The sequence below is a fragment of the Oncorhynchus mykiss genome, chromosome 20 (assembly GCF_057628025.1).
Source record: "Oncorhynchus mykiss isolate SJ-2025 chromosome 20, ASM5762802v1, whole genome shotgun sequence".
Classification (NCBI taxonomy): Eukaryota; Metazoa; Chordata; class Actinopteri; order Salmoniformes; family Salmonidae; genus Oncorhynchus; species Oncorhynchus mykiss.
Genome location: NC_143041.1, coordinates 39,797,023 through 39,807,943, shown reverse-complemented (window position 1 = coordinate 39,807,943; position 10,921 = coordinate 39,797,023). Strand labels below are relative to the sequence as shown.

The window sequence follows — 10,921 nt, the reverse complement described above, 5'->3', positions numbered from 1 at the left end:
TTAACTAGGCAAGTTAGTTAAGAACAAATTCTTATTTACAATGATGACCTACCCTGGCCAAACCCTAACCCGGACGATGGTGGACCAATTGTGTGCCGCCCTATGGGACTCCCAATCACAACCAGTTGTGACACAGCCTGGAATAGAACCAGGGTCTGTAGTGATGCCTCTAGATGCAGTGCCTTAGAATACTGCACCACTTGGGAGCCCAGCACACCTTCAGGCTGTGTAAGGGCTATTTAACCAAGAAGGAGAATGATTGAGTGCTGCATCAGATGACCTGGCCTCTACAACCACCCAACTTCAACCCAATTGAGATGGTTTTGGATGAGTTGGACCACAGAGTGAAGGAAAAGCAGCCAACAAGTGCTCAGCATATGTGGGAACGCCTTCAAGACTGTTGGAAAAGCATTCCAGGTGAAGCTGGTTGAGAGAATGACAAAAGATAAAAATAAAAAATAAAGAAAACCCCTGGAATGAGTAGGTGTTCTAAACTTTTGACTGGTGGTGTATGTTATATTTATTACAAAGTACAAGTGTATAGAAATACGAGTGTATACAAAGACAATTCCATATATGTGGATTTAAAGAAATGTTCTACATATTTGTGAATACATTTATTTCATATCAATGGGCAAGTCCAAATTTTCCATCTATTCATCACGGCAGAGACAGTCAGAAAAGCCTTGTTTTCTTTATTCAGTCTGGTGATGGTAGATCTTGCATTACCACAACTGCCTGTAAAGAAGAAAGAACAGAATCTTAGGCATTCCTGCATGAGATAGACACACAAAAAAGCATTATATACACTGTACTGTATATAAACATACACTGTAATAACATTAGTTGCAGATAAGATTATGTCTGGTTCTGTAGGGCACTTACAGTGCCTTGCGAAAGTATTCGGCCCCCTTGAACTTTGCGACCTTTTGCCACATTTCAGGCTTCAAACATAAAGATATAAAACTGTATTTTTTTGTGAAGAATCAACAACAAGTGGGACACAATCATGAAGTGGAACGACATTTATTGGATATTTCAAACTTTTTTAACAAATCAAAAACTGAAAAATTGGGCGTGCAAAATTATTCAGCCCCTTTACTTTCAGTGCAGCAAACTCTCTCCAGAAGTTCAGTGAGGATCTCTGAATGATCCAATGTTGACCTAAATTACTAATGATGATAAATACAATCCACCTGTGTGTAATCAAGTCTCCGTATAAATGCACCTGCACTGTGATAGTCTCAGAGGTCCGTTAAAAGCGCAGAGAGCATCATGAAGAATAAGGAACACACCAGGCAGGTCCGAGATACTGTTGTGAAGAAGTTTAAAGCCGGATTTGGATACAAAAAAGATTTCCCAAGCTTTAAACATCCATAGGAGCACTGTGCAAGCAATGATATTGAAATGGAAGGAGTATCAGACCACTGCAAATCTACCAAGACCTGGCCGTCCCTCTAAACTTTCAGCTCATACAAGGAGAAGACTGATCAGAGATGCAGCCAAGAGGCCCATGATCACTCTGGATGAACTGCAGAGATCTACAGCTGAGGTAGGAGACTCTGTCCATAGGACAACAATCAGTCGTATATTGCACAAATCTGGCCTTTATGGAAGAGTGGCAAGAAGAAAGCCATTTCTTAAAGATATCCATAAAAAGTGTTGTTTATAGTTTGCCACAAGCCACCTGGGAGACACACCAAACATGTGGAAGAAGGTGCTCTGGTCAGATGAAACCAAAATTGAACTTTTTGGCAACAATGCAAAACGTTATGTTTGGCGTAAAAGCAACACAGCTCATCACTCTGAACACACCATCCCCACTGTCAAACATGGTGGTGGCAGCATCATGGTTTGAGCCTGCTTTTCTTCAGCAGGGACAGGGAAGATGGTTAAAATTGATGGGAAGATGGATGGAGCCAAATACAGGACCATTCTGGAAGAAAACCTGATGGAGTCTGCAAAAGACCTGAGACTGGGACGGAGATTTGTCTTCCAACAAGACAATGATCCAAAACATAAAGCAAAATCTACAATGGAATGGTTAAAAAATAAACATATCCAGGTGTTAGAATGGCCAAGTCAAAGTCCAGACCTGAATCCAATCGAGAATCTGTGGAAAGAACTGAAAACTGCTGTTCACAAATGCTCTCCATCCAACCTCACTGAGCTCGAGCTGTTTTGCAAGGAGGAATGGGAAAAAAATTCAGTCTCTCGATGTGCAAAACTGATAGAGACATACCCCAAGCGACTTACAGCTGTAATCGCAGCAAAAGGTGGCGCTACAAAGTATTAACTTAAGGGGGCTGAATAATTTTGCACGCCCAATTTTTCAGTTTTTGATTTGTTAAAAAAGTTTGAAATATCCAATAAATGTTGTTCCACTTCATGATTGTGTCCCACTTGTTGTTGATTCTTCACAAAAAAATACAGTTTTATATCTTTATGTTTGAAGCCTGAAATGTGGCAAAAGGTCGCAAAGTTCAAGGGGGCCGAATACTTTCGCAAGGCACTGTATAAACCAAAATGTATTTGATTAATTGTTCTGGCATACTGACCACAGTCTACAAGCCTCAGGTCACAATACATATAGCTACGTTTTTAAAGTCTGTCACAGTACTTTACCTGTGTCTTGCTGGAATGCAGGGCAACCCTGGCAAATGATGTCATCACAATTAGGACCACCATACCTACTAAGCTCTGGTACATAAATACAGCCTCAAGGCTGATCAACTGGTGCTGTGATGATGAGAGAGAGCAGAGAATGAAAGGTATCTTCATTTAGACAGAATGAGAAAGGTTACAGATGTTTTAAAGATGTGTTATAAGATGTTTATCCTTTCTTAATTACATTTTAAAAGAGATTGTGATGAAGCAAATTCCTAAGCTCTAATAATAATTGATCCAGATAACAGTGATCCGGAATCACAACAATAACAACAGCAACAAAACATACCATATGTTGTTTACGCCAGGGGACTACAACTCTGCCAGATTCTGTGGCGTTGTAGTCATAGTGGTAATGATCATAGTAGTCATATGATTGCCGAATGTGCACGATGCCTTTAAGGAATTCAAAGAAAGCCACTGTGACCCCCAACATAGAGATGATACTAAGGGCCAGGCTTGCTGTCACCTACAGGGTGAGAACAAATAAAGTGGTGAAAGAACTACAACCACTTTGTGACAAAGCCTCTTTCAAGGCACTTTAACATGAGGTTAACAGAACTGAGGTTAAAGGCACTTTAACATGAGGTTAACAGAACTGAGGTTAAAGGCACTTTAACATGAGGTTAACAGAACTGAGGTTAGAGGCACTTTAACATGAGGTTAACAGAACTGAGGTTAAAGGCACTTTAACATGAGGTTAACAGAACATTTAATAGGCATTTATTTGCTTGACACTTCCAGACTGAAGTACAGAGTGGCAATCACATTGGGATGAACTGTTGTCAGGGTCTGGGAACAGTCCTAAAGAATGGCCATCTTGAAAATGGACACTATTTACCTTTTGCACAGTGGGTTTTACTATGACTAATAAGAAAAACAGAACGGGATGAGTTACTAAATTCAAAAGGCACTCGCACATCTGAGCAATCTTTTTTTGCAGGTGCATGGTAACAGTTGAACAAGATGAAGGACAAAGGAAACCTCACACTGCTCATGTTCAAATTCACAACATAACATACATAGGCGTTTAGGAAATAATGTCTGGAGGACGATTTGAACAGGAATTATGCCCCTATTTAAGATTACTCTGATGTTTTTTGTGCGATGTACCCAATGATTAATGAAAACTTGCTCGGTAGACCTAGCCCCACCCACATCCGTTCCACACATCGAATGGGGTTGGAGGCGAAGGAAAAACAAAATAAGTGCTACCAAATATAACAATATGTATTTTATAAATATTCAAGTAAAGTGTGTAAATAAGACGTATTAAACACGTCTGTAAAACCACAATGAGGACGTGCTATGCTACAGACGTGATTAATACGTCTTATTTACACACTTTACTTGAATATTTATGACATGCATATTGTTATATTTGGTAGCACTTATTTGTTTTTCCTTCGCCTCCAACCTCTTTCCATGTGTGGAACGGATGTGGGCGGGGCTAGGTCTACATAAAGGTGCTAATTTTTAAAAAACTCACAAAAGCTCTGACGAAGGCCGTGAGGCCGATACGTAAAGCTTATTAAAGATCAGTGATACTATCAAGAGCAGTGTGCGGTTTCCTTTTTCCTTAATCTGATAAAAGTTACTAAAAAGAGATCTCTCTGTGGAATGCACACATGAACGCTCACTATACACTTGAGTATACAAACATTACAAACACCTGCTCTTTCCATGACATAGGTGACCAGGTGAATCCAGGTGAAAGCGATTATCCGTTATTGATGTGACCTGTTAATTCCACTTCAATCAGTGTAGATGAAAGGGAGGAGAGAGGTTCAAGAAAGATTTTTAATCCTTGAGAAAATTGAGACATGGATTGTGTATACGTGCCATTCAGAGGGTGAATGGGTAAGGCAAATGATTTAAGTGCCTTTGAACGGGGTATGGTTGTAGGTATCGAACAAACCAGTTTGAGTGTGTCAAGAACTGCAAAGCTGCTCGTTTTTTTTACGCTCAACCGTTTCCCGTGTGTATCAAGAATGGTCTACCAACCAAAGGACATCCAGCCAACTTGACACAACTGTTGGAAGCATTGGATTCAACATGGGCCAGCATCCCTGTGGAACGCTTTCAACACCTTGTAGAGTCCATGCTCTGGTGAAATGAGGCTGTTCTGAGGGCAAAAGGGACTGCAACTCAATACTAGGAGGGTGTTCCTAATGTTTTCTACACTATATTTTTTATATAATGAAAATCGTTTGCCATAGTTATGAACATTAATGTACCATGACTAATCGTTTATAATGCCTTTGCGCAGAATTCCAATTAATGGGACTCACCAGTTGTTTTGAAGGATTCTTCTCTGTGAGCACATATAACAACCCAGAGATGATGAACTGTCACAAAGCAGAGGGAGGGGGTTTATAAGTTCAACAACATGCCCAAACTGTCATGGGAGAAGGTCTGAAAGATATCATTGAATGGAAGATTAAGAAATAAGGGTTTTTAGGACTGAAAGGCATGATGTCATGTTAAGACATTTGGATTGTCAGTATCATAGATTTATATAGACACACACAAGAAGGGCGTACCAGGATTCCTAGCCAAAAAGGGGTGAAAGTCTCAGCAGAGGACATCAGTGTATCCAGCCTCATTGGAATCCCCAAGATGAAGAGTGATGATCCCATGAACATCATTACAATCTAACCAACCAGGGACATAGAATAAAGAACAGCATTACAGTCGAACCAACCAGGGACATAGAATAAAGAACAGCATTGCAGTCTAACCAACCAGGGACATAGAACAAAGACACCGAAATAATCATGTTTACACAAAAAGGAAGAGGTATCTGGTAAAATAATGTTTTGATTATGATTACTGTCGTGACATAAGTTACCTATAACCATGCTATTACCACTTTATTTTGTGCTGTAATGTAAAGTGCTAACACTAAATTAATGAATGATAAATACAAACATTTTACACAAAATAAAATGTTCACAGCGTTTGTCCGCAGTGACTCCTTGGAGTATTTGGCAACAATGAATACATCAGTTTTCTGTTCTCCAGTCTCACCCCAGTACTCTTTGGCTCGCCTCTGATGAAGCGGTGCAGTGGTTTACTTCCTCCCACCATAGTGGTATGTGGCCCTCCTTCTCCCCCTGCTGGACTGATGTCGGTCGCCATGTTCATCAACATTTATTTATTTTATGTCACCTTTATTTAACCAGGTAGGCAGGTTGAGAACAAGTTCTCATTTACAACTGCGACCTGGCCAAGATAAAGCAAAGCAGTGTGACACAGACAACAACACAGAGTTACACATGGATTAAACAATAAACAAGCCATTAACACAATAAACAAATCAATGACACAGTAGAAAAAATAAAGTCTATATACAGTGTGTGCAAAAGGCATGAGGAGGTAGGCAATAAATAGGCCATGGGAGCGAATAGTTACAATTTAGCAGATTAACACTGGAGTGATAAATGAGCAGATGATGATGTGCAAGTAGAGATACTGGTGTGCAAAAGAGCAGAAAAGTAAATAAAATAAAAACAGTATGGGGATGAGGTAGATAGATTGGGTGGGCTATTTACAGATGGACTATGTACAGCTGCAGCGATCGGTTAGCTGCTCAGATAGTTGATGTTTAAAGTTGGTGATGGAAATAAAAGTCTCCAACTTCAGCGATTTTTGCAATTCGTTCCAGTCACTGGCAGCAGAGAATTGGAAGGAAAGGCGGCCGAATGAGGTGTTGGCTTTGGGGATGATCAGTGAGATATACCTGCTGGAACGTGTGCTACGGGTGGGTGTTGTTATCGTGAAAAGTGAACTGAGACAAGGCGGAGCTTTACCTAGCATAGACCTATAGATGACCTGGAGCCAGTGGGTCTGGCGATGAATATGTAGCGAGGGCCAGCCGACTAGAGCATACAGGTCGCAGTGGTGGGTGGTATAAGGTGATTTGGTAACAAAACGGATGGCACTGTGATAGACTGCATCCAGTTTGCTGAGTAGAGTGTTGGAAGCTATTTTGTAGATGACATCGCCGAAGTCGAGGATCGGTAGGATAGTCAGTTTTACTAGGGTAAGTTTAGCGGCGTGAGTGAAGGAGTCTTTGCTGCGAAATAGAAAGACGATTCTAGATTTGATTTTGGATTGGAGATGTTTAATGTGAGTCTGGAAGGAGAGTTTACAGTCTAGCCAGACATCTAGGTATTTATAGTTGTCCACATATTCTAGGTCGGAACCGTCCAGGGTGGTGATGTTAGTCGGGTGGGTGCGGACAGTGAATGGTTGAAAAGCATGCATTTACTAGCGTTTAAGAGCAGTTGGAGGCCACGGAAGGAGTGTTGTATGGCATTGAAGCTCGTTTGGAGGTTAGTTAGCACAGTGTCCAAGGAAGGGCCAGAAGTATACAGAATGGTGTCGTCTGCGTAGAGGTGGATCAGGGAATCGTCCGCAGCAAGAGCGACATCATTGTATATACAGAGAAAAGAGTCGGCCCGAGAATTGAACCCTGTGGTACCCCAATAGAGACTGCCAGAGGTCCGGACAACATGCCCTCCGATTTGACACACTGAACTCTGTCTGCAAAGTAGTTGGTGAACCAGGCGAGGCAGTCATTAGAAAAACCAAGGCTATTGAGTCTGCCGATAAGAATACGGTGATTGACAGAGTCGAAAGCCTTGGCCAGGTCGATGAAGACGGCTGCACAGTACTGTCTTTTATCGATGGCGGTTATGATATCGTTTAGTACCTTGAGCGTGGCTGAGGTGCACCCGTGACCGGCTCGGAAGCCGGTCACGGAGAAGGTACGGTGGGATTCAAAATGGTCAGTGATCTGTTTATTAACTTAGCTTTTGACGACTTTAGATAGGCAGGGTAGGATGGATATAGGTCTGTAACAGTTTGGGTCTAGGGTGTCACCCCCTTTGAAGAGGGGGATGACCGCGGCACCTTTCCAATCTTTAGGGATCTCGGCCGGGGTTGGAGTAGCCAGGAGGAAGGCATGGCCAGCCGTTGAGAAATGCTTAACGTAGTGGATAGCTGGGAGGAGGTGCTTTTGTTCTCCATGGACTTTACAATGTCCCAAAACTTTTTGGAGTTAGGATGCGAATTTCTGCTTGAAAAAGCTAGCCTTTGCTTTCCTGACTGGCTGCATGTATTGGTTCCTGACTTCCCTGAACAGTTGCATATCGTGGGGACTATTTGATGCTATTGCAGTCCGCCATGATCATCTGTTGAAGGATAGTGAACAAACTGTAGGCATAACAACATTGATAATACCATGACAGAGAACCAGGAGAGGGCCTTAAAATACAGCAGATCAGCTGTGATGAAAATAAATTTACATAAACCTGTTTGGTTTTAATTACTCTATAAACTATGTGAGAACAGTGTTAGAACAGTTGCAAAGCAAACCTAAAGCAACCAGAATTTAAAATGTTTTTGTAAAGGCCCAGGCCCCAATCATAGGGAGTGTAATCTGGGTGAAAGTTCAAAATGACATGATATTCATAACACAAAAATAACTTAGCAACAAATGAACCATCTGAAAACAACGCCAGAACTCATCTTGCCTACATGTGACAACCATCATAAGTCATAAACTGATACGCGGATTGTAAGGTGTAGCCAGCCAGGTGCTATATGCCTCATCAAAACAAGATAGCCTAAGCTTTTAGTGTTTTGAAAAAACATTTAATAAGGTTGAGATTGAATACTAGGTCTGAACCTATAACTCAAAACTAACTAATGTCAGATAATATCATGTATTATATTTGTCGGAAGGGAACTGCAATATTCATCAAACAGTTCAACATCAACAAAAAAACATCACTGAAATTGCACAGAGAACCATAGAACCTATGATATAGATAATATGATCACTTTCAAATGGACTTTGAAATGGATTACTGTCTGTGACATATGTAAACATTCTAATCTAAGCTTTGTTAATAAGAGAGCCTAACCTGTTTGTTACAAATTCACAAATAATTGAACTGTAGCATATTTAACAGATAGATACTGTACATGTATAGCATAGAAAGTAGTGAAATAGTTACAGACCTGGCTTGCCTGAACTGCGTAGATGAACTAATATTACACAACTGGAGGGAGATATTTACATGAGGGAGACGGGTGGGTGTGGGGATGGTTGGGCGGGCGGGAGTATGATAGGGCCACAGAAACGTGCTTAGAATGGAATCTGTCATTTAAACATTTAAAGAAAATGAACACTTTTGAGCGAGGTAGAAAGAAAAGACAGAGCAGATTAGGACGTTGCCATCGTGCACTACAGGTTAATTTTGTTTATTCATGTTGAATGTCAGACAGTTGAATTACGAAAAAGGACATCGCTGGTTTTGTTCTGCGACCCCCAGCTACTTTCCGACATGAGAGAAGAGAGAGCATGGAGAAGAGTACTGGGGGATGGGACATGCATTAGGGGCTTAACAGAAAGCAGAGGGAGTGGGAGGAAGAGAGAAAAAAAGTTTTACACAATGTCTACTTTCATTTGGCTGTGGGTGAGACTGCTAAAGTGTTTCGTAAGGAAGAGGGAGGAGAATGAGATGAGCTGGATCATAAAGGAATGGTTTGAAGCAATATCTGGGTGTAACATCCTACACATTCAGGATTCAGAACATATTCCATGCAGAGATGCTTTCTGAGCTAGTGAATAAGGGAAGAAATTGAGACATAAAAGGATCCAGATAAAATTGTAGCTTACCAAACTATTGAGTTGATCAGTTGACTAAATCAAGAGGTAATCGTTCTGAACTTTCCAACAGACATTAACTTTGAGGTTTTCCTGATCACTGAACCCAACTTTTATGTTTCTGGCCGTCGAAAACAAGCCTTTTTAGCAATGTATAACATTCCTCAAATGTTATGAGACCATTCCCCCCCGCCCACTTCCAGCCCCCCCCCCCCCCCCCCCCCCATCTTCCCCAACACAGCTGTGGAGGAAATCATTCTCTTCGCCCAACCTAGCCCAAACTCTCTCCCTCCCTCGCTCTCTTTCTCTCTCCACACGCATGCACATGAATGCACGCAGTAAGAGCTGACTCAAATGTTTGTTTACTCTGTGCCTGTGTAGGTTTATTGATTATGGAATAAACAGAAATATCAGGTAACCATGCAACCGCCAACCAACATATCCAATTAAATTATATTAATTAGCCAATCTATGGCATTTAAAACAGTTGAGTATATGAGTTATGGCCAATAGGGCAAAATATGACCAATATTGCCTACAAACCTAAGGATAGGCTTGGACTAGTAAACCTTTTGTAATGTTATTTCTTCACACTGAACAGGAACATAATACACTTGACCTTTTATTTGGAGTTATTCACATGGTGATTCGCATGCAGTGTCACCTTGGGGTTCGGAGGTCTCGGTGGTTATGTAATAGTGTGTCATTTCAAAGTTCAAGTTGAATAGATGGCTGTGATTGACTGTAATAGTATAATTTAGACCTGGTGTATCAGCCGTGGGGCATGACAGACATAATAATGCCCTTTCTAATTCTGCTGAGTGGACAAGAGGGACATTTAGGCTTCTATGCCAAAGTGACGAATGATCTGTGATACTGTATAAAGGTCATGAAGTGCGTCACTGTATACTGAGCAAACATTTTGTCAAGGGAGGATATTTTTCTCCCTGCTTCCCTTTCACTTCCTTATGAATCCAAAGTCCTACCTACTGTACATTCGGAGGAAAAAAATGGAACAATTGATTAATGATTAGATTGATTAGACACATGAACAAGGAAATAAACTCTCTGAACACTGTCTTAAACCGTTGGAGTTACTAAGGTCTTCATCCATTTGAGATTTATGGATCTTATTTTTTGTAGACATACTGTAGTACAAAAGAAGGGTCTTTGAATACTGAGTCTTTGAAAGAATTCATCATTTGTAATCTAAAAGCATTTTCAAAATGGTCCTCAAAGCAAAATCACATCTCAAGGTGTTAAGTTTGAGTGTGGTGGGTATTTATCTATGAGGTTCTTCATCATACTTCATCATACCTTGCATTGAAAACCTGTTAATTTATGTTCTGTAATGATAGAATCAGAATATCAAGTATATCTGAAAGCATTGTTGCTATGTAACTCATCTTGGTGACGAAATTGAACCCACTGAAGACGTACATTTTTGAGGTGGTTAAGTTTGTACATACAGTATGTAAATGATGTGAACTGTCATAAAAGTAAGCAAAAAGATACCTCAAAATGTTAACTTTCTAGTTTCATTCATTTCCGTGAGAGACAATAAAGATGTTAAAG

General features: G+C 40.7%; 1 protein-coding gene across 2 annotated transcripts; it reads right to left on the bottom strand.

The window, feature by feature from the left end:
- Positions 1 to 502: 502 nt before the first annotated feature.
- On the bottom strand, positions 503 to 9,656 carry LOC110499398 (uncharacterized). 2 transcript variants are annotated; one of them, XM_021576521.3, is made up of 7 exons: positions 9,359 to 9,656; positions 5,698 to 5,892; positions 5,211 to 5,321; positions 4,959 to 5,015; positions 2,957 to 3,136; positions 2,626 to 2,739; positions 503 to 738 (listed from the first exon to the last, which is right to left on the bottom strand). In XM_021576521.3, the coding sequence occupies exons 2-7, from the start codon at positions 5,818 to 5,820 to the stop codon at positions 700 to 702; spliced, it is 624 nt and encodes a 207-aa protein (XP_021432196.3). In that variant the 5' UTR covers positions 5,821 to 5,892; positions 9,359 to 9,656; the 3' UTR covers positions 503 to 699. The 2 variants fall into 2 exon arrangements, with proteins under 2 accessions (XP_021432196.3, XP_021432195.3); XM_021576520.3 differs by lacking the exon at positions 9,359 to 9,656 and adding an exon at positions 8,698 to 8,790.
- Between the last annotated feature and the right edge of the window lie 1,265 nt (positions 9,657 to 10,921).